The sequence below is a fragment of the Anoplopoma fimbria genome, chromosome 22 (genome assembly GCF_027596085.1).
Source record: "Anoplopoma fimbria isolate UVic2021 breed Golden Eagle Sablefish chromosome 22, Afim_UVic_2022, whole genome shotgun sequence".
Lineage (NCBI taxonomy): Eukaryota > Metazoa > Chordata > Actinopteri > Perciformes > Anoplopomatidae > Anoplopoma > Anoplopoma fimbria.
This window is the reverse complement of record NC_072470.1, coordinates 2,224,097-2,248,729: the sequence shown is the minus strand read 5'-3', so window position 1 is coordinate 2,248,729 and position 24,633 is coordinate 2,224,097. Positions and strand designations below refer to the sequence as shown.

At 41.8% G+C, this 24,633-nt stretch overlaps 1 protein-coding gene across 1 annotated transcript; it reads right to left on the bottom strand.

Annotated features, from left to right (window-relative positions):
- Positions 1-1,521: 1,521 nt before the first annotated feature.
- LOC129111807 (rho GTPase-activating protein 20-like) lies at positions 1,522-23,224 on the bottom strand. The gene is made up of 19 exons (XM_054623922.1): positions 23,195-23,224; positions 19,016-19,167; positions 14,436-14,521; positions 12,267-12,440; positions 11,945-12,094; positions 11,513-11,554; positions 11,332-11,416; positions 11,099-11,176; positions 9,539-9,605; positions 9,038-9,214; positions 8,772-8,944; positions 8,506-8,670; positions 8,094-8,206; positions 7,789-7,981; positions 7,086-7,200; positions 6,041-6,837; positions 4,603-5,862; positions 4,080-4,345; positions 1,522-1,586 (listed from the first exon to the last, which is right to left on the bottom strand). Exons 2-17 carry the CDS (start codon positions 19,055-19,057, stop codon positions 5,209-5,211), a joined length of 3,111 nt encoding a protein of 1,036 aa, XP_054479897.1. The 5' UTR covers positions 19,058-19,167; positions 23,195-23,224; the 3' UTR covers positions 1,522-1,586; positions 4,080-4,345; positions 4,603-5,208.
- Between the last annotated feature and the right edge of the window lie 1,409 nt (positions 23,225-24,633).

Genomic DNA, 24,633 nt, shown 5'->3' with positions numbered 1-24,633 from the left:
ACACAGTGAAACATGTGTTCGGATATCTAAAAGGTACAGCAGAACAGGAGTTACGCTTCAGGAGGAATGACACAGAGACACTAGGTCTAAGAGTGTACAGTGATGCCGACTGGGCGTCAGATACTGTGTCAGTCTAAGTGAAGGAAGATCTCTGATCTCGTGGAAGACGAAGAAACAACCAACAGCAGCGCTGTCTACGTGCGAGGCAGAGTACACGTCCTTAGAGTCAGCCGTACAGGAACGTGTCTATTTAGATCAGCTACTCGGAGGTATGGACAAATACCAATACGCACAAACAAAGGTGTACGAAGACCACCGAGGTACTACAGCTCTAGCCAAAAACCCAGTCAACAGGCAAAGGTGCAAGCACCACTACATAAGGGAAACTGTGAATGATAAAATCTTAGAATACTGTCCTACTGAACTAATGATCACCGCTGATGTTCATGACAAAGCCAGCAACCAAGACATGTAAGCCACTTAGAAGTGCACAGCATGTGTTTACATTGTTAAGGTAACAGGAGAAGCCTCATGTTGTTGTTTTATTTGCATGAGCTAAGAGCGAGTGGGGGTGACATAGCTAGCCGACATCCTTTTGCTCCTTGTTAATAGTTTCCAATGTGACAAAAATACACTCCACAAACCTGAAGGTGGCACTGTTGGGAGGGAGGATTATAGCAGTGCTATCACCTTGTGTTACAACACCCAAACTACCCATTAAGGACCACAAAGTCTTCCTAACAGTCCATCTCTCGCTCCATACCTTGTTTCGGCACAAGAGACTTTGGTATTATCAGCTATTGAGTTATTTTGTTGAATTTTTTTGCTTTGTTGCTGTTTTACAGTGGAATTAATATATGGATAATAATAATAATAATAATATTATTTTACTACTCTAAATATCTTTGGCTAGTTTCGGTGGGTCGTCCAAGTGTTTTTTTTTTACATTGACACTGCCCTGTTAAATAAAAGTTTGTTTGAATTGTATCCTTTCTAAAGTTGTTTATTGCATATGTTGCATCATTTCCATAATAATAATACATAAAGCTTTGATCTATATATTTTTTGAAATATTTCTTTCTTTGTTCATCATCAAACAGCCCACGCTCCTGCCTTTTTTTTTTGGCATCTTTGGATTATGACCTGGTGTGAATGGCCTTACGGGTCCCCGGACTGGTGAGGTTACTTTTGATATCAAACTCTCCCTATTATCGATTGGTGCGGATCGATATTTTAAATATTCTAATCTGCTAAACTGAGTTATTGTATTATCAATTTGGCCCGTCTACAGTAAACAGAATTCAAAGTAATATAACCCCTTAACCAGAATGTTACTGTCAATTCAAATCATCACAGAAATATACTGCATTCGTTTTTACTGTAGATTGAAAAAATACAGAAATATACTGTCACTTATTCTATATTCTATATATGTAAAATGGGTACAATTCATTAATTAAACTCCTCATTATTTAACCCTTTGTGCCTGTGACTTACCTGGCGTCTCGTCGTCAGCGGTTCTTTCACAGTCTTCTTCTGTAAAGCTTGGGCATATTCCGCTGGTCTGGGATCAGTTACCACAAAACCTGAGGGAAAGAACTGACTGTTAAACGACGGTAAAGGGACATCATATGCGTCCCGCATTCAAAATCGTACTTCAAGTATCCAGAGTCCTCGTTCTTTACAAAAATAGACCCGGTGAGTGATATTGTTAATACTAAAAAGGGATCATTAAATGGACATACTCGACTAAAGTACCTCAAAATTGTGAGTGAACGTTTTTCCCTTTTAATGGGCTGTCAGACTGCTCCGTCAGGCAGAGACCCAAAGGGGGTGCTAAAAACTTATCGATCGTAACACTGTCGTCTATTCAAGCAGATGAGGTGTCCGTCCTCTTTAGACGAGTTCTGTGTGTAAAGTTTCCCATTCGTAACGCTCACATTTAGAGTCCCACCCGAGTGCGAGTTTGCTTATTTATATGCGTGTATACATGCATATAGATATATATATACACACAAATATACACACACATATATATATACATACATGCATATAGACATATACAGTGGGGCAAAAAAGTATTTAGTCAGCCACCAATTGTGCAAGTTCTCCCACTTGAAAAAGATGAGAGAGGCCTGTAATTTTCATCATAGGTATACCTAAACTATGAGAGACAAAATGAGAAAAAAATTCCTGAAAATCACATTGTCTGATTTTTAAAGAATATATTTGCAAATTATGGTGGAAAATAAGTATTTGGTCAATAACAAAAGTTCATCTCAATACTTTGTTATATACCCTTTGTTGGCAATGACAGAGGTCAAACGTTTTCTGTAAGTCTTCACAAGCTTTTCACACACTGTTGCTGGTATTTTGGCCCATTCCTCCATGCAGATCTCCTCTAGAGCAGTGATGTTTTGGGGTTGAGATCTGGAGACTGGCTAGGCCACTCCAGGACCTTGAAATGCTTCTTACGAAGCCACTCCTTCGTTGCCCGGGCGGTGTGTTTGGGATCATTGTCGTGCTGAAAGACCCAGCCACGTTTCATCTTCAATGCCCTTGCTGATGGAAGGAGGTTTTCACTCAAAATCTCACGATACATGGCCCCATTCATTCTTTCCTTTACACGGATCGGTCGTCCTGGTCCCCTTGCAGAAAAACAGCCCCAAAGCGTGATGTTTCCACCCCCGTGCTTCACAGTAGGTATGGTGTTCTTTGGATGCAACTCGGCATTCTTTCTCCTCCAAACACGACGAGTTGAGTTTTTACCAAAAAGTTCTATTTTGGTTTCATCTGACCATATGACATTCTCCCAATCCTCTTCTGGATCATCCAAACGCTCTCTAGCAAACTTCAGACGGGCCTGGACACGTACTGGCTTAAGCAGGGGGACACGTCTGGCACTGCAGGATTTGAGTCCCTGGCGGCGTAGTGTGTTACTGATGGTAGCCTTTGTTACTTTGGTCCCAGCTCTCTGCAGGTCATTCGCTAGGTCCCCCCGTGTGGTTCTGGGATTTTTGTTCACCGTTCTTGTGATCATTTTGGCCCCACGGGGTGAGATCTTGCATGGAGCCCCAGATCGAGGGAGATTATCAGTGGTCTTGTATGTCTTCCATTTTCTAATAATTGCTCCCACAGTTGATTTCTTCACACCAAGCTGCTTACCTATTGCAGATTCAGTCTTCCCGGCCTGGTGCAGGTCTACAGTTTTGTTTCTGGTGTCCTTTGACAGCTCTTTGGTCTTGGCCATAGTGGAGTTTGGAGTGTGACTGTTTGAGGTTGCGAACAGGTGTCTTTTATACTGATAACAAGTGCAAACAGGTGCCATTAATACAGGTAACGAGTGGGGGACAGAGGAGCCTCTTAAAGAAGAAGTTACAGGTCTGTGAGAGCCAGAAATCTTGCTTGTTTGTAGGTGACCAAATACTTATTTTACCGAGGAATTTACCAATTAATTCATTAAAAATCCTACAATGTGATTTCCTGGATTCTTTCCCCCATTCTGTCTCTCATAGTTGAAGTGTACCTATGATGAAAATTACAGGCGTCTCTCATCTTTTTAAGTGGGAGAACTTGCACAATTGGTGGCTGACTAAATACTTTTTTGCCCCACTGTATATATATATATATATATATATACATATATAGACATATATATACATACATATACACGCATACATGCATATACATGCATATATACATGCATATAGACACATATATATATACATACATATACACGCATACATGCATATATACATATATATACATATATATATATATATATATATATATATATATATATATATATATATATATATATATGATATATACATATACATGCATATAGACACATATGTATATACACATATATATACATATATATATAAGTAATACTGCTCATCTGCCCTGCGAAAGTCATAAGGCACTGATAAGAAGTTTGGAGTCGTTTCTTTGATTTAGTGTATAAAAACTCCCTTTTCTTACAGACAGATCATAGCTATGTCTAAATACATATATATATATATATATATACATATATATATACACATAAAGGTAACTGCATAAGTAAGACTACGCACCAGTAACTTGTCACCGCACACTGCCGCAACAGGTTTCTGCCGTCTTGGCCGTGGCCTCGTCGCTCGTCGGGACGCCTCTGGCCGGAACCGTCTCCAACTTCACCCGTGGGGAACCCGGAGTGAATGTTTCTCCTGACGCACGTGACAACGAGAGCTAGAAACACAACTCTTGGAGCGAGCTGATTGGACGCTCGCCTCCTCCAGAGCCTTCCGCAGGTCTTCGTCACTTTGCTGGTTGAAAGGGTCCGAGTTCTTCCTCACGGAGCCTGGAAACAGATAAACAACAGGTCAGACAAAAACACGGTTGGATTCGGCACAACCGACAGTTCACCTCAATATCAAAAATACACATCGTACCCGTTTCCTGTAGTGCAATTTATCAGGCAGGATTGTTTCGGTGCGAGTTGTAAAACTCGAAAACTTTCTTTTACTTTTTTCGACATGGTACGCTATGACTTTATTCAACTTTCTTTTACTGATTTCGATGACAATCACTAAATTGCTATGACTTGTTTCAACTTACTATACTATGACTGAGGAACTCCTGAACCCGACCAACACGTCCTCTGTGGAATAGGCAAAGTCTGAAGAATCCTCCGTACGCCTCGTCGAGGTAGTTCAAAAGCTCTTCAGCGGCAAGGGTACGGCGCCTGTGGAGCGGGGGACCAGAGAGCGTGCTCCAATTGTAGGGGTATCGCACAAGGAGGCTCCGGCCGATCGTCGAACCTCGGATTCAGGAGGAGCGATGCGGAACAGGTCTGTTGGAGGGGGCGTGGGAGTTTGCTCGTCCAGTCTACGTGTGTTTTGGGGAGTCCTGCGGGGTACCTGGTTCGTCACTAGCAGCCGTCGCCAATCCCGTTTGTGATTTTTGCGGACCTGCTTTTTGCAGATGGCGCGGTTCTTCAAGTTCAAGTATCTCGGGATCTTATTCACGAGTGAGGGTAAAATGGAACGGGAGATGGACGGGCGGTTCGGCGCAGCGTCAGCAGTGATTTACCAGTCCATCTACGTTCCGACCCTCACCCACGGTCGTGAGCTTTGGGCAGTGACCGAAAGAATGAGATCCAAGCGAGATACGAGCGGGCGAAAATGGATGGATGGATGGATGGATGTTAAGTTTTACTCTGTTTCAGACATAAGATTCTTCAGCAAACAGAAGCTGGTCAAAGTCTGGTTCTGCCGTGGGTTCGCTGCATATCTTCAGCCATTCCCTGCGACTCTCCGCCAGGGCGTGCGTCACCTGTTGGCTGCTCTTGGCGTTAGAGCGTGGGTGAGATTCAAAGTAGTCCCTCACTGCTTTGGTGGCATTGGGAGAAAGGCAGGAACGGAACTCTGACGTCCCTCCTCGTGAACCCGAATCAGAGACCTTAAATCCCGGGTCGCTGGTCAGCCTCGCCCGGGTGAGGGCGGGGGCTCGGTCTACAACCTGCCGCCCAGGTTCCGACCCCCGGCGCTCGTATAGCCGTCCCTCCTCCACCGACGGCGACTTGTGTTGCTTGAACAGGGACAGAGGCGGCCCGCTCTGCTTGTAGAATAAAAACGGCGACGGTTGCTTCCCCTCATTTACTTCCTTTTCGGCGGCGTCGCCTCCGGTATTGGAACGGTCGGGTCTGAGGTTTTGGGGCTTGTGGGGCTCCTGGCCAGGCCTCCCCTTTACTTGGCTTGCCTCCCCTCCTGCATCTTTTGAGGCTTTGCAGGGTGTTTTGTACTTGAGTTGGCTGCCGGGCATTGGCTTTGCTGCTTTTCCTTTCCAAAACGCATGCGACTTCTCGGTGGTCCGTCCCTGTTTGTAGAAACACGTATATATTAGTAGGTCCTTTGGGAAAAAATGTACACGAGTAAACTGACCAAAGATCACCTCGACCTACGTTAGCGTACGATGCTGTGACTTCTTTACAGCATTTGTTGGAAGAAACGTCAAAAGCAGAATAACAGAAGAAAAGACGTAGCGTAGCACTCACCCCGATCTTCTCCTCAGTTTCCTTCTCCAAGTTGTCTTGTTGGGTTAACGATAGCCTCCGTCCTTTCTTCAGCCAAGAGTTTGGGTGGAGGCCTCTGCAGCCTTTTAAGGTCCCCCAGTTGAGCGCTTCTTTAGGCGGGGAGCCTTTTTTTAAACTTCCAACGTCTAGATTTCCACCAGCGGAACTTGCGGTCGAGGGCTCAGAGGGTAGAGAGGGAGAGCTGGATGGCAGCTGCGTCTCGGTCGGGTAAAGCCCATCGCTGCCGGGGGAGTCCAGAGAGTCCGGGGAGGAGCGGGTTTGCGCGGGGGAGGAGGGGGTGGAGGACAGGCTGGGGGAGCTCACTTCGACAGCGGCGGTCTGACCTCTGGACTGCGCGATCGAGTGGCTGCCGGGTACGTTGGAGAACTCTTCGTCCTCGTCGGAGAGACCGCCGGTACCGCCCGAAACGCACGGCCGAAACTTGGCGGGCGCCGAGCGTCGTCGCCGTCTGCGGGGTCCGTCCAGGGACAGCAGTTCCAGAGCGGAGGACGTGTCCGCGGCGTCCTGGCTCGGGCTGGCTCTCCCCGGCGAGTGTGACTTCAGAACCTGCGGGCTGTCGGCTGGGGTCTGGTGGTTATCTGGGTCTGTGTCCTGGTCGCAGTCGCTGAATGTGAGGATGGAGTCCAGGCTGCCTTGTAGCGTTTTGGGTCTAACGTGTTGCCTTCTGCTGCAAAAGCCCGGGGAGCCGCCGCCGATGTCGTCCAACTCGTTCTCCAGACTGTCATAGGACGAGTCCGTCAGAGGGTACAGCCAGGACTCTAACGGGCAGGGAAGGAAAGATGAAGACGGAAGGGAGACATAAATGAGACGGATTAAGACGTGCCTCTTTTCTCGTCCTGTAAAAACTCTGTTGCACAAGTGTATCGATTCAAATTGGATTTGGTTTGACAAATGGTATAAATTGGTATAAGCCAAATAAAACTGCACTTGGGCATTTACTGCGTGAGGAAAATTCCAATTGTACGCAGGAGGTGTAACAGAAACAGGCCGATAACGTTTGTCGTACCCGATCCCGTCTCGTCGGTGTTGAGTCTTTGCGGCGGCCCACCGTACAGGGAGGAGGGATCCTCGCCCAGAATCTGCTGACAGTGTTCAATCATGAACTTCACCAGCTCGCAAACCTGAGAAAGACAACAGTTGATGTGAAACAATCGTGTTAGCGTTTTCAAGGCCGCGGGGGAGCGCTCTCCCATCTCCTGCTTTCGGTATCTACAGCGCATCCTTTGTAAACAGCTACTGGTGGTACGATGCTTCGTGCTTTCTGAAACAAAGTGCTTCAGGAGGGACGTTATCTCTGGATTTTGCTCCATTCTAATCAACATAACAAAAAGTCACGCTGATCTGAGACATTCCTGAGAAGAGGAGTTACAATGGGATTATGAAAAATAACATTCAGCGGACATTACTGCGATTGATACCTATAATGTTCGTTGACCCGATCCAGGGCCAGCAGAGGTTCGTGAGCTAAACGTGGCCTTCTGGTCGCCTACCATTATTGTGGATTGCAACTTGTCTGTGGTTTTTATGGCACGCAAACAAAACTAACAAACTTCTCTTTGTCACTGAGCTGTTACATGGCTTCAATTGTGTTGCAACATTCAAACAGTACTGGTTGACCGCGAGACAAAATGGAAGGGCCAGCCAAAGTAACAGATCTATCTAGATCTGGGTCAAATTCCACAATGTATTAGCTGTTTTCTTCTTCTTACCCTCTTGGTTCCTTCTCCCTCCACCTCGGGGCTAGAAGGTGCTCCGGGAGGCCAAAGCATGCTGGGAGCGATGCACACCGATAAATTGAAAGTCGTCATCTGGTTCTCGTGGGCGTTGCCCTGGATACCGTGCAGCATGGCAAACAGGTAGCGTAGCAACAGGGCGTTTTCTTTGGGCAGGCGGCAAATCATCCTGCAGAAATACACAACGCGATGATCGGGCTGCGTTCCAACATCCGCACTTGAAAGGAATGATGAATAACAAAAACAGAGCCGCGTAGAGCGTGTGTGTGTGCGCGTGTTACCTTTTTATGTCCAGCACTTGTTCTTCCTCCTCATCCTCTTCCTCCAGCACGTCCATCCATTCTTCATGCAGCTCACAACAGAACAAGCTGCTTGGGATGCTGCGCAGAAAATCCTAAAAAAACATGCACCCCAAATGAGTTGTCTGAAAATGAATCCATGCAATTCATTGTGTGTTCTTTTTTCCTCTTTGTTACTGTGGTTTAATGTGAATTGGTTTAAGACTTTCTTTTTATCATTTGGTGTAAGTGCGACACAGTCTAAGCGCTCTCCGTTATCCCTCCAGATAATAAGAGATTATAATCCAGATTACATTAACAAGCCAATCCAGCCTGCTGTGTTGCTACACAAAAACCCACATATTAATGTTCGCTTAAAATACACACACACACACACACACTCATACGGTCTCACCTTAAAGACTCCAGCAATGATGAACACGTGGTCTTTCGTGAGAGGGAGTTGAAACTCTCCAGCATCCAGTGAGTCTCGAAGCTCCCTGACGGCCCGAGCCCCCGCCGGCCGACGGAAGATCCCCCGCGTCCACGAGCCCTCGTGGTACAGAAAAGCCATCATGTCCTGGTGAGGGAGAATAGAGGTGTGTTTCCTGTGTTTTTTGGTCCTTTAGTGAGAGAAAAAAAGGAGAAACAGGGTACGCCGCCCTTACAATCCCTACTCACCATCACCGGCTTTGGCAGAGCGTCCTGGATGCAAACGGAGCTGAGGGGCTGGCCGAACAGGCAGCCCCGCGGCGCGGTGGCGAGGGACAGCTCGTTCAGGTTAGAGAAGGAGCCTCTCCAGAAGGCCCAGGTGATGAGGGAATGCCTCCTTTTAAATGGCTTATGGGACCACTCTAAAAAAGACATCGCAGCATCCCGGAATGCATCAGCAAAAAACACTCAATCTGCTATTTGAATCGCTTTTCTCTTCTGAATAACGACCTCACCTGCAGAAACTTGCAGCGTTTCAACGGGTCGCGGCTTCATAATGAACTGGCACTGCTTGTACACCTGCATCTGCTCCACCTGCATGGCCCTCTGTCCGTCGGCGTCCCTCACGCCGCCTCCCTGAGACATCGCGTGTCTCACATGACTCATCTGGATGCTGAAGGGAAACTCGTGACCTGAGACAGAGGACAAGAGGACAGCATCGGTCCCCGCAGGCCTCGACAGAAAACATCAGCAGCACAATAACATCGCATTATTAGTCGGCACACACGCTGTGACCCCTCGAATCCACCCCGAAGGAGGAAGATTACACAGCACACACGCTTCTCTGGGAATGAATGGTACTAGTGTGTTGGAAATAAAAAACATCTCACATTTAGCGTCAAGGCTTAGAGCATTTCCCCCCCTTTCAGGGGCCGAAAGAAAAGGCCGCGTGGCAATTTATAAACGACGACGGCATCTGATATTTTGTTAAACCGGCCTGGACCTCACTCACTGACCAATCAGAGGATAGGGGGCGTTGTCCCTCCTGGAGATGACCCACAGCTGGTAGTCTTTCACATTTCCCTGAGGGGGAAAAAGAGACAAAGACAGTCAGAGAACAACGCATTAAGAAACCACACGGACAGAAATCAATTTTTGGGAGACGCGAATGTAACAAAGGATGCTGTTCTTTTTCAGCTTTCACACAGCCGTGTGGTAATATCACATGTAACTTGCACAACTGAGCGGACGTTAGGCTGCAGGGCTTCTGTGGAAACTTCCTCCTCTGTTGTTCTGCGTTTGGTCGATAGTCATTTTATAAACTTCCGACACAGAATCTTGATACGGATCCCTTTCAATTTCATTTTTTTTGTGTGACTAAGACATAGTGTGATGCAGCCTCATTTATATACTGATATTACCCACAAGTATATAGATATAATTAGGCTGGAAGTTTTGTTTTTACTCTGAATCATAAAAAGAATCAAAACACTTTACAGCTACAGTTTACTTTAATGTAGCAAGCATGCAAGGGCATCTTAGCTCATTCGGGAAAAAACCTTTTTTGACCTAAACAGGTGCACAGTTGAGTTTAGAATTAGTCGTATATTATCAGTCTTAAAAGGATACTTTCTTAACCTGCAGCTTTTCACAAACAAATTATACGTTTCAGCTTTTCACAAAATTATCAAATTACATTCACGATCAGTTTCATTTGACGCCTTTGCAGTTGTGATTTGTGTTGTTTTTTCCGTAATAGACATTTAAATTATCCATGAGGGTTTATGTGCTCGCACAAACGACGTGCTTACGTCACTGGCCGTTCACGATGCAGCAAGCGGGCGCTTGGGGCCTCCTGAAGCAGCATCTAATAATTAAATCCTAATAATGGGATAATAATATAAATAAATAAAAAGCCCGATGAAATAAAGAATACATCTATACATTAAAAAATACCTGCAGCTTAATAATTAAAAATAATAATAATAATAATATTAAATAACTTAAACAAGTGACCTGATTGAATGAAATAAAGAATACATCTATACAAGAAAATTCTGATTTTACGATCAATATATCTGCCAGCGTTACTGCTACCTACTGAGCATTTTGAACTGTGGCAAAATATTTTGGACATCCTTCTTTTTGTATCTTGCTGGTCTACCATCGCAGCATCTCAGTAAAACATTTGAACTTATCCTCTTTGGGAGTCTCTCCTTTGTACTAAATGGAAATATCTGCCCCTAACAAGTTAGAAAAACAAATATACCTGTCATGGACTTTACATGGACATAACGGGGGAAATAACCTGAAAAAAATGTCAGGAGCCGCCACTACGATGCAGCAAAAGCAGCATAAATAAATAACCCCCATTAGAAAAACACCTGTTTACATAAATAAATAACGCCGAGTGTCGCGTAAGGCGAATGAGCAACTGACTAAATAATTCAATTTGATCCATACGGATTTAAGAAAAAAATTAAAAGTAGGATTCTTGCGTCTTGCATTCTCGCCACTAACACACGGACTAAGCACATATGACACTTAATGAAAGCAAGAGGAGCGGATTCACTCACGATGACGCTGAACTGCTGCAGGGCCAATCGGATCACCTCGTTGGTTGAATCCGAGTTGCTGACCGGGAGGGTCTTGGTCTAATAGGGGGGGAAAAGGACATGCTGATACGTGTGGTGCAAAATCAGCAGGACAACACAGACTCCAGACAAGAAGCATCAGCACAAATACACATGTACCATTTAACCATATAGAATCGTCATAATGTTTGGATTAAAAAGTAAAGTAAACTTACCACAGCAAAAGTATTGATTCCCTTCCCGTACACTCTGAGAGGAATGGTTTTAGGTTCCTCCTTCTCTTTCTCTTCTCTTATGCGACTGGAGACAGAGGAAACGAGACGCGTCAAATTTCTCTTTTCTCTACACACGCGTTTAGAGACGCACTTTATGTTGATGCGCGATGGCCGACTTTACCTTTTGAGGAGGGGGAGCCATCTGTCTTTCAGTTCTGCCGAGCTGAGGAGGGAGCACGGAAGAAGATGTTATTTAAACGGATTCGAGTTTCAAGTTAGGCGGGACATCACTCTCTGTGGCTCATTTGGCATTCGAGGCCAAGTTTACAGCATCGGCAACATATTTACCGCTGGAGCATAAACACATTTTGCAGCCTCCGACGTTAGGGCGGCGTGAACATAAACCGTGAATCCAAACAAAATCAATGTGTCAACTGTGTCATCCCATTAAAATATCTCATTACACTCAGTCCGGTGAGACCTTCTGAGCATTGTGGTATCAAAGGAAATGCAATAAAAAGTGTTAATAATTGTGTGTCTTTTTGTGAACAGATTTATAGCAACATAAATGATGGACTAATTAATAGTATTAACACGCGCGTGTGTGTGTTACCTGAACATAGCCACACAGTTACAGGTGGGCCAGCCCATAACGAAGCTCCTCTCCGGGTTGGTGCTTCCCTCACACACCTCGTCCATGCAGCCAGCTGTCCACATCTCACACACGCACACCTGGGCCTTCAGCTTGAAGTGGTTGGCTGACCTGTGGAACGCAGAGAGAGTTGTGACACCAAACTCGGGCCAAGGTATTAACCTAATTCACGACTAAAGGGCACAAAGAGCAGCCAAAATGTTCCTAACACAAGGATAAAGACACACACACACACACACACACACACACACACACACACACACACACACACACACACACTTACTTGGCTTTGGCGATCACCAGCATGTCGGTGAACAGGAAGAGGTGTCTGTCCTGGGTCTGCATCCCGGTCTTCAACTGAGCGTGTCCGTGGAGAAGTAACGACCTATCGGAGCCGCTGAGATAGGACTGGACCAGTGAGCAGGTCTCTGGGCACACAGGAACCTGGAAGCTCTCTCTGGGATACAAACACACGGGGGGCCAAAGTCACTCACGTGTTTTATTTTACACAATAAAAATAATTGGGTTTTCTAGGCGATAAAAATGTAGTTTAGCTACTTCACACGTACTTATAAAGTTCATCCAATAGTCTTTGTGTAGCTTGTTAAGGTGGGTTTAATACAGAATTCGCATCTCGGACCACATTTCTCATAAACCCCTTTGCTTCATGTTACAAAGAGGATAGTTCTTGCTTGTTAATAAATGAATATATTAATATGCGAAGATTTGTGACACTAATAAATGAATATATTAATATGCGAAGATTTGTGACACTATAGATATATCAAAAACTTCGACGCAACCACTTCTGTTGTCTTAAAGTACTTCTTACAGTATGTAACCGAGTAACCGACTCTCTCTCATAAGGAGATGTTTTGAGGTTCGCCGTTTATCTGAAGGCATGTTCGGTGGTGACGTCACAGAGTAAACACAAAGACTTAGTCAGCCTCCGTCTCTTATGATGGGTGAGTGCCTCTTTTATTAGATTATTCACTTCAGATCTCTGTCTCTCTCCCCCTCATTACCGAATACAAAATAGCCTCCGAATACCGACGGTTATGAACGACTGAGTTTTGCGCGATCCACTTTGACTTTGAAGAGATCGATGAGAGATCAAAGGACTCCTGCTCTCTTCGTTATGTGAATTGTGTTATGTAATTCCAAGTCATGAGTGCAGTATGGGGTCAGGGAATCTACGGCGGTGCTCGCATCCTTAAAGTGATGATTTTCCCAGGCAAGATTTGAATAGGGATCTTTCAAAATCGTATAAGTAAATAGGATAACAGGGAAAGGGTGGTGTTGCTGAACATAGTCCAGCATTCCGGTATAAAACAAAGTAAGTGCAATTATGGAAATGATTGCTTTTTTGTTTGTTTTCCTAGTTCAGGGCCAGGTCACTTTTTTCCTCCCAAATGTATAATAACATACACAATTGTTGTTAAAAGTGTTCTGTAAAATGTCCAGACACACGCTTGTTTGATTTCTTTCCAAGACTCGGATGAAAAGATCGACGCCAACTTCAATTGTGTTTACTGAATATGAAGTTGGTGAGCTTAGCTTAGCATAAAGACTGGAAACGCGGGGGAAAACAGCTCACATTTCAAACTAGGAAACAAAAATGAAAATAAATAAATAAAAAATATATATATATATATATATAAAGAAAATTCTAATAATGAAGCAATCAAACACTTTGAAACAATAAAATCTGCACTCAATAACATATACCCTAGTTACACAATCAGTGGACAGGTATAAATGTGGTATCAATCTTAGTATTTAAGCAGAATTTTGGGCCGAAAAAACAAGGAAAATGTATTTATTTATTTAACAGCTAACAAGGAACAAAAACTGGCGTTCATCTACTAATCCTCCGAGAGAGAGAAATAGTTTAGATACAAACTACTGGAGATATAATTATATGTCGGTGGTATATTGAATAAGCCGCATCCACACTTGAAATGATGTCATAAAACAGAGATCAGGTGGATGGTGGGTGTGGTTCGGTGAGTTGCTCCGCCTCTGTAGGGGCATTTTAATGAGGTTATTTCCTCTTCCCTTTCTAAGTCTGTACGCTCAAAGACAGAGCTATTAATAGATGCCTGATCCTCCGCTAAATCTAGTTACAGGAGGATTAGATATCCAAGTGGATTCAACACCTAACTCTGGGTTGTGCCCGGGGCGTGTGAGGGCGTGGCTTCAGGGTTTTTTTGGCTAGAAACCTCGGTGTAAGTGAACTGGATGATTCTGAGGGTGTGATAACTGACCTACTCGCCCTGTTGAGAGCTCCAAGTACTTTTGCTGTCTGTGAATATTACCAAACACCTGCACAGTTAGACTAAAATCATGAAAACAACAGAGAAACCTCCTGCCTGAACAAACCGCCCTGTTGCAATTATTGTATTTCTCCAAAATCATCTATGCCTTGAGTCTTTAAAGTATGTTCCAGTACCTGGAGAGAGTCTTGGACCTGGTGAGAGCCTTGGTGATGACCAGCGAGGGGGCAGACTGTCGCCGATAACTCTGAGACTTCATCCGCTAAAAGAGACAAAGAGAGACAAAATCAAAATATTTTCTGACTGCTACATCATTTACATTCAAGTATCGAAGGTGTCGCCTGAACTCAATTTGCCCATGTCTCGTTTTTTAGTGGTGGGAAACAAGTAGAATTTTCAGATTTCTTGTGACGACAATATAAAAGAGAAATATTTTTTAAAAATACAAAAATATGATTATTCTCGTTAAGTATTTAGCTTGACATCAATTCAACGTTACTTTACCGTTGCACTTCACTAAGCCTTAAAATGTTGATTTCACACAAAAATTATTAAAAGCGCATTTAAAGGAACGGTGTGTTGGATTTCGGGGGATCTATTGTTAGAAATGGAATATAATATTCTTAACTAGTTTTTTACTAGTCTGTAGTCACCAGAAAATAAGATCGTGTTTTCGTTCGCTTAGAATAAGCCATTTATATCTACATAGGGAAGTTGTCCTCTTCAAGGAGTTCTCCGTGTTTCTACGGTAACCCGGAACGGACAAACCAAATCCTGCTCTGGCGGGAGCCCTTTCGCATTTTTACGTTTCCTGAAGGCCACCGTAGTTCTCTACTCTTGGATAAATGGGGCTAAGCAGAGGGGCATTCAGTTCGATGCAAACCGCAACCTCACCACTAGAGGCCACTAAATCCTACACGCTGCTCCTTTAACATCAGATCTGAGCTTCAAACCTGGGTTGTACACTATTACCTCTTCTTGCTATCATCTGTTCTATAAGTGTAATAATAATAATACACTCCATTTACACATTAATCAGCTGTAAGATCATCTTCATGAAACCAATTTCTTCTATCTGCTAATACAAAGACACACTGCCCTGCAAAACTAAACAAAGAATGTACTCAATGCTCATGTCGTGTTTACACTCTCGTTACACAAGCATCCCGATGTTCAGCACATCCATCACGCCGGTCGGGACTGACCGTGGCCTCCGCGAGGACGGGAACGGCAGATTGAAGCAGGAGAATTTAAACACGGAGGAACGTGGGAGCGTGAAGATTAGCCAGCTGACATCATCGTACAGTCTGTAATGCATTCGGTACTCGGCTACCTCTATCTGTCTCTGCCGTGATACCCCTGACCTCTCTCACACCTTGCTCAGTACTCAGCCAGCTTAGTGTGTGTGTGTCATGTATCATTTTGCAGGTTTAGGGAGCTACAGTAAACAAATATTCATAGCTAGAAAGGCAAGTCTTTTATGTCTAAATGAAATCAAACTAGACAAAATATTGCTGAATTAATCCCCTATTCCTATTGTTCGGCTCGCGGCCATATTGAGATTCTGTTTCTCTTCGCTTTGATCCCATTGTCCTAGTTTCCCCACGAGGGTCATTAAAGTTTCATTTAATCTAATTGAAGACGGATTTGCAAGGTGACATAAGCACAGTTGTTTCATTGTGTGTCAGATTAACATGCTAATGCTTATTGTGTGGTCAGATGGGTGAATAGGTAATCGTTTTTTTAAAGCTAGGGTAGGTAATCTTCTTCAAAACCATTTTTGTTATATTTTTTGAAATTCTCATTGCAGCCCTACAGCAATAAATCAAAACACTCGTACTTGTGGCTGCCGCAGGACTCTAACAAGCACACTATGCACTCTGCCCATAAACTCATTAACCGTCACTGGATTGTTTGTTGTTTACGTTCATCGTGGTCATTTTGGGGGAGTGGCTTCGGAGGGATCAGTATTGCTAACTTTCTTGCAAGATTAAGCGACTTTCATCAGAAATAGTCAGCAGCATTTTTGCTCTTCTGGTTCCTTGTCTCAAAAGTCAAAGGGTTTTTTTGAATGGGTTTTTGGTTAGATGTCTGAAATAAGGTCTGTGATTAAAACGAGTTTAAGAGATTTTAACATTTTGTTCTACAGTATAAGCTACATCAGTAAATACCCCCCTTTTGAATTTTGAAGCTTTTAAGTGTCTTAAAAAAGGGGATTGCTAACAAGTGGCTAAATGAGACTACAACACGTCTTTATGCCGACTACTCCACCTATACAGTCTTGTGTTTTTGAAGATTATCTTGTTCGATCCAAACGTGCAAGTATCATAAACTTGTGTGCCCCTGATTTCTTTCTTAATTACGCCACAGGTACCGCCAAAGTTTAAGCAACAGAGATGTTACTTTTAGTATATATATAAATATATATCAATTTAGATTTAGATATATAAATATAGATATATAGATAGATGTATATATATATATATATCATTAGAGCACGCTAGCGTTCTGAATGTTAGCATGATAACATTTGCTAATAATCACTAAATATAAAAAGGGAGGCTCTCAATTGGCTGGCATGAGTTGCAAGGTGAGCGTCACATGACCGACAAAGATAACTGAAGACATTTCGGTAGCCTTGCTAGCTTGTATACTTGTCTTTCTACAGCTTAGGTCGTTGGGTGCGTCACTAGTTTTGTGCCAAATTAAACTGAAAGAACTCACCGACATTATTAAAATTCATCCTGAGGGTAACGTGAACGCCTAACCCTAACCCAAATCTAATGGCAATCTATTCAACAGTTGTTGAGATATTTCAGTCTGGATCAAAGAGATGGACCGACGTCACAGTCGCTAATTTGTCTGCTGGCCTTCATAAACGGTCATATAAGTCCAAAACAAATCAAAAGCTCCACAGTGAGAAAAGATCAATCCCACCTCCACGCATTTCTGACATTTCACAGTGTAATATCATTGATTTAGCGGGGTCACACAGCGGTGAAACATTCCTTACACTGCAGCCACAACATGACAATGTAACCTTTCACTCCTAAAAAGTAAACGTAAGCTCACGTGCAGATACGGGTCTTATGTTGGGAAACAAACCAACTGACTTGATTACAACACAAAGCCGTTTAAGTCATTCATAGAAACTTAAATTAACTGTTAAGGGATTTGGGTTCTTCACAGGTGGAAGTGCACATCTGTATTTACTCATACTGTCAAGAGCGTTGATAGTACCAGCAGGGATCGATGACACGATGGCGATATATACCTACGTATATCTGTATCCGTCTGAATCATTACCAATCATTAATGAAAGCAAGGACGCAGCACAGTGCAGCAGGAACGTTATCTTTGCGTGACCAGGAGTTTTTGAAGTGAACTAAAGGAGCATTGCACTGAAACAGGGGTAATGTGAAGATTTACATAATATTTAGCACAAACAGTCAACTATAGATATATAACAAACCACACCCAAAAAAAAGGGTTGACGTATACCGAGTAGGCACAAATGGAAGGTGTGGCTCGGTCGCACTGAAACTTGTGATTATTTTCATTATCAATTAATCTGCTAATTATTATCTGGAATGATCAATTGGTCGTTTTGGCCTATAAATGTCAGAAAATGGAAAATTCAAAAATGACCTCCATTGTTTTTTAGAGTTTGAGAAGTCATCCAAGAACCAGATAGATTAAATGTATACCGATACAACAAAGAAGAGCAGCAAATTGTCTCATTTGAGAACGATCAAATGTTTTGATTTTTTTGCTTGAAAATGAAATGAATGTAAAATCAACTTTTACTACATTGTCAAAAGTAACTTGTTTTCTGATTTGTATTAACATGTTTACAGTACAGAAACCTGTATAAATGACCAACTGCAGACTATTGGATCGGATTTTTTGTAATATATATATATTTTCATACATGTACCCATCAGTAACATCAAATGAAACAATTCAATTAATAATTTAGTTGATTAAACGTTAACCGCCCCCTTTTTATAAGACACTTAATAAATGGTCATAACCAGCAAAAACATTAATTATCCTGTGAACTATGACTCCTTCACTAAAGCATCCATAACTAATAACTTAAATGCTTGATGACACGATATGACAAATGCTGTAATCCTATGCAGCGACACGTGATTACACAAATCTTCATAGTGTGTTATAAAGCATTTTATTAACCACTTGAAGGAGACCAACTGTCACCAAGCATTCATTATGTGTCCGTACCTTATTAACAGATGCTTGATTAGTTTTGGATGTTAACAATTACACTTTTTAACACTTAAAAACTTCATATTTCCGCTTAAAACTACATAATACTGTGTTATTTAATCCTAAACCTTATTATGCTTATATTTTAAATGCTATTGGGGAGGGGTTCAAATAAAATATTACCAAACTTGGAAACAAGAAGCAATCAACTGGTTCGTGTTGGTCGAACTGTTGGCTATTAATCCCTGATAACTAATAACCAGAATATTGTTTATTATTATTATTATTGTTTTTCTGTGGTATTTTTCTACACAGCTACTCCAGTTGTTTGACCATCTCTCACAGGGACAACTCACTCATTCACATTAACTAAAATAATAAAGTTTTTCTTATTGGATGGTTGCAAATGAATCCAAGTAAACAAAAACGCAACAAGTGCCAGATTCTTGCATTTTGAAACGCCATGATCAGGAGGGAAAACCGCACTCATGACCCTGGAGTATTGATATGCATATTGAAATCATACCCTTTTGTTGTCCTGTCGCTGTTGTGGAGACATGTTGTCCATCACTGTCCAAACCTGAGCTCCGTGTCCAGGTGAAAGCTACCATCCCCGACGCGCACTGGATGAGAAAGTCTGGAAACGTTTCCAAGCAGGACGCACATGGAGAGCTTGCTCTGCGAGGAAGGACAATTAAGATGAGTTATAAATATGAATAAAAAGAAGTTATAATACATGTCACACTCACACACACTCACACACATGAGCCAAAGCTGCCTCCTGTCTGGATTATCACTGACGGTGCCACTTCTTAATGCGTCTTTACGCACAGAAGGGAGGCGGTGCCAATACACTGTAAGAAGAAATAGGTCCTTCTATTTTTATCCAAATTGCTGCATGAGTTCAGCAGATAATTAGATTTACCCTAAAATAGACAGTGAATACTATTATTGATTATCTAGTTTGATTCCTGCCAACAAACAAAAAGAAAAAAAGGAGTATTTTATTTACGCTGTCAATCAACGCCATCAGAAAATGATATGATTCTGTTTGTGGATAATATGAATGGAACATTCTCTGAAGCTTTTTAAACCAAGAGACAGTATTTTGTATGTTTTATGTCATGTAAAGTTGAATAAAAGTGTATAACTTTGACTTTTGTTTTTGTTGGTCAAGTTCGGCTTCGCTGAAAACACAATAAAAACATCAAACTTAAGAAAAATATTTATGCTCATATTTCCTCCTCCCCTGAAACAAAAAGCTAAACTTGCACAGCATTCATGGTTTATAAAAAAACATGTTATCGTGACATATTTAAATTACATTATTGGAGGAAGAAAGCATCATTTGAAGTTACATTTTCAAGCATTTTGCAAGAAACAAGGCATAAATATGAGTAATAAGTACACTTAATTTCATGTCACAGAATTTGTTATCTATTCTTGATAACCTTTTACTCTTCTAGCTGAAGCCACGGGTTGGGTTCCATTGCTATATAGTCTTTCCAGTAATATGTCACGGCAAAGTACAGTACTTTTGTAAATATTCAGCAATAATAGGGTCAGACAGAGCAAAAGTGGTTGACTTTGTAATTATTATCATCGTATACAACAGTGCTGTCCAAAAAATTAGGAAACAATAAAGGTTAAAATTCAGTGCAGATGAACAAAGTTAAAAGGAATCCTGGGAACATTTTCTGAACTAAAAAACAAGTTATTTAGATGCGTTATCAGATTATGCGATTCGTCTGAAGCCACATTATTAGATTCCAGGGTCTCTGGGAAACTGTCATGAATAGCACTGACTGCAATCTGGGCCATAAGGTCGTAATGTGGGACACATTCAAACCTTAAATGAAGTGATTCTTCTTCAATTAACTCTACGAGGAGACATCATCTTTTAGCTGTAAAGCAGATATTAACGTGTAAAAGCTGTAATGAAACACCTTTGATGGATAATTGGATTTATTTAGGTCTATGTACCGGATACAATAAAATAACACCTGACCATTTAGGGAGGAAACTAGGGATAAATGACTGTTGCCCCAAAATCGATTGTTTTTGTAGAAACAGAAGTGGGCCACAAACTGGGCTAAAGCAGAACAAGGCCAGAAAGTGAAGAACAGAGACTCGGAGTATTCGTTCCCCAAATTGGCCGCAATCAGCCCCGTTAAAAACTGGATCACTTCAATGATTACCTTCCCTTCGTGTTGGTAATGAGCAGCCTTGGGCATGGCAAAGAAAAGCACCATGGCCCTCCTCGCCGGCTCCCGACCTTCTCGCTACAAAAACACTTTTTTTCCCAGCCTTAAAGCATCCATCAACTAATTGTCCCTTTTATACAGACATCGTGTCACAATCCCAGTGAGTAAGAAAGATGAAATTAATATATATAATGAAAAAAGATGAATAATCAGTGATTAAAAACACTTTTACCTCTAACGCCTTGTATTTTATACCAATAGCAGTTTTGTTGCTTTACAAATGGACTAAAATGATGATCCTGCCAAAATGTAACCATTATCTTTTTTCTATTACAGGTATGACGCAATCAACAAAAAGCAGTTGAGGTTTTCATTAGTTTACTTTAACAGGATATCATCTCGTTTATTATTTTAGGTTTAAAGGGTCTAGTGTCTAACATTTAAGGGGATATTTTAGCTGGAACGGAATATTCATAACTATGTTTTTACTAGTAGATAATCACCTGAAACTAAGAATTATTGTCTTTTCATTCATTTTAAACGAGAATTTCATATCTAAAGTAAATCATTTACATCAATCGTCAAAACAAAAAGGTTAAAATCAGACGTGGTGGTTTTAGAAATCATCTTTATTTAATGTGGATATAATACTTATTCCGCATTGCCTGCTGTCTGTCGGTCCTTGGAGAAAATTCACTTTCTGTATTTTTTAATGGTTTCTGAGGCTTTGCAAAAAAGACATTAAAAATATGCATTTACATACAGTGGGTACGGAAAGTATTCAGACCCCTTTAAATTTTTCACCCTTTGTTTCATTGCAGCCATTTGCTAAAATCGAAAAAGTTCATTTTTTTTCGCATTAATGTACACTCAGCAACCCATCTTGACAGAAAAAAACAGAAATGTAGAACTTTTTGCAAATTTATAAAAAAAAAAAAAAAAAACTGAAATATCACATGGTCATAAGTATTCAGACCCTTTGCTCAGTATTGAGTAGAAGCACCCTTTTGAGCTAGTACAGCCATGAGTCTTCTTGGGAATGATGCAACAAGTTTCTCACACCTGGATTTGGGGATCCTCTGCCATTCTTCCTTGCAGATCCTCTCCAGTTCTGTCAGGTTGGATGGTGAACGTTGGTGGACAGCCATTTTCAGGTCTCTCCAGAGATGCTCAATTGGGTTTAGGTCAGGGCTCTGGCTGGGCCAGTCAAGAATGGTCACAGACTTGTTCCGAAGCCACTCCTTTGTTATTTTAGCTGTGTGCTTCGGGTCATTGTCTTGTTGGAAGGTGAACCTTCGGCCCAGTCTGAGGTCCTGAGCACTCTGGAGGAGGTTTTCTTCCAGGATATCATCTTTCCTTCAATTGCAACCAGTCGTCCTGTCCCTGCAGCTGAAAAACACCCCCATAGCATGATGCTGCCACCACCATGTTTCACTGTTGGGATTGTATTGGGCAGGTGATGAGCAGTGCCTGGTTTTCTCCACACATACCGCTTAGAATTAACGCCAAAAGTTCAATCTTGGTCTCATCAGACCAGAGAATCTTATTTCTCATAGTTTGGGAGTCCTCCATGTGTTTTTTGGCAAACTCTATGCGGGCTTTCATATGTCTTGCACTGAGGAGAGGCTTCCGTCGGGCCACTCTGCCATAAAGCCCCGACTGGTGGAGGGCTGCAGTGATAGTTGACTTTGTGGAACTTTCTCCCATCTCCCTACTGCATCTCTGGAGCTCAGCCACAGTGATCTTTGGGTTCTTCTTTACCTCTCTCACCAAGGCTCTTCTCCCACGATTGCTCAGTTTGGCTGGACGGCCAGGTCTAGGAAGAGTTCTGGTCATCCCATACTTCTTCCATTTAAGGATTATGGAGGCCACTGTGCTCTTAGGAACCTTGAGTGCTGCAGAAATTCTTTTGTAACCTTGGCCAGATCTGTGCCTTGCCACAATTCTGTCTCTGCGCTCCTTGGGCAGTTCCTTCGACCTCATGATTCTCATTTGTTCTGACATGCACTGTGAGCTGTAAGGTCTTATATAGACAGGTGTGTGCCTTTCCTAATCAAGTCCAATCAGTTTAATTAAACACAGCTGGACTCCAATGAAGGAGTAGAACCATCTCAAGGAGGATCAGAAGAAATGGACAGCGTGTGAGTTAAATATGAGTGTCACAGCAAAGGGTCTGAATACTTATGACCATGTGATATTTCAGTTTTTCTTTTTTAATAAATTTGCAAAGATTTCTACATTTCTGTTTTTTTCTGTCAAGATGGGTTGTTGAGTGTACATTAATGCGAAAAAAAATGAACTTTTTCGATTTTAGCAAATGGCTGCAATGAAACAAAGAGTGAAAAATGTAAAGGGGTCTGAATACTTTCCGTACCCACTGTATCATTTAAAAAATATAATACACTGGACATGCAGAGTTGTAAACACTCCGCAATCCTGACTGGGACACAACATGTTTGTTCGTGTGTAAAATATAAATGTGTGAGTGTGTTGGGATTTACCTATTCCTTCACTGGAGGCAGGACACAAACTGGACCTATGAGAGATGAGAAAAAACATTTTTAAAACAAATATTCTGTAACACTGAGCGGACAACTAAAAGTGACATTCTATAAACTTTGTCATCTCGTATTGAATTGTGTGTTCAAATTGAGAAAAACTCCATTACATTGGACAGGTAGAATCTGCAGAAATAAACTGCTAACAAGCAATAAACCCCAAACTGGCTCATTAGGTGACCCTTCTTAAAGTCTGTATTCAAACAACGTTCAAACAGTTAAAGCTAAAATTACATCCGGTACCAAAAACAGATTAACAGGAACTAGTGGAGCAATAACTTTCAGCTATTATCCTGTGAATATGAGAATTCAAACAGTATAGTTTCGAGTCTCCAAATGATGAAAAGAATAAATCAATACAAAATTACTGAAATGTACTTGATGTTAACAAAGATTTCCAAATCCAGAGGTAAACCTGGCTAATTTCACAAAACCTGCTCTTGTTTAGACAAACAAGATTTATTATTGATAAAGGCTAGTTGGCACCTAAGTCTCACACAGACCGTCTTCTGGCTTTCAACTAAGCATCTATAGAAGGAAAAGGCATTTTTCAGATTTTTTTCATGATTTATCAAATAAAAGTCCATACATGGTAATGGCAGAAATCTATAAAATTGCCTTTACAGTCCAATATAATTTAAAGGCTCTCAATTTATTTGAAGTGACCCAGGACTATATCTGGAATTGACTCACACAGTAATCCCTGATAAACAAACATGATCATTTTTGTTTATCATCACTCAAAAAAGTCACACAGCTTAAGGCTTGGCTTTAATTGTGGTAAAACTGGGTGATGTTACCACGGCGATGCACGAGCATCGATTTAACTCGATTATTGACATAAATACTTTATATCTCACATACACCTGATGCACAGAGAAAGCGGACTACGCAGAAATATAGTTTCAGTTAAATACGCAGAGGTGCTTTGTGTGTTTGTGTTTTGTAACGCAGAGATACAAGAGAGGAAAATAATGTCATTACCTGTTATAAAACTATTCTTTAGAATCCGTGATACTTGGTCGGGATATTTCACATTTACAAGATCCAGTGAAAAGAAAAGTGTGAGTAGTGCACAGATTGCACTACACGCACTTTACAAAACATATCTAGACACAAAATAGAGATAGAACATTGTTTTCTTAAAGATTTTTTGCAAATATTTTGTCACTACCTCATTGGAAAATGTGAGATATTGGCAATACGAAGGCGTCGACACCACGTAGGGTTAAATTATTATATGACAACGGCGGCATTTGACCTGCCATGATCAAAGTTTGTCAAGAGTATCGTCAACGGTATGAATTTCTAGATATGTCAGTTATTTTGCAGGATTTGTTTTGTGTTATAATGGAGAAAATGACAATTCTTTCAAATCACAG

What these genes read in the sequence shown, in the direction of transcription:
- LOC129111807 (XM_054623922.1), bottom strand. Translation starts at nt 19,057, where the DNA reads ATGGACAACATGTCTCCACAACAGCGACAGGACAACAAAAGG. An exon ending in TGCAGCAGTTCAGCGTCATC is followed by an intron (nt 9,606 to 11,098) that starts GTGAGTGAATCC and finishes TTTCCCCCTCAG; the next exon opens with GGAAATGTGAAAGACTACCA. An exon ending in AAACTGAGGAGAAGATCGGG is followed by an intron (nt 5,863 to 6,040) that starts GTGAGTGCTACG and finishes TTCTACAAACAG; the next exon opens with GGACGGACCACCGAGAAGTC.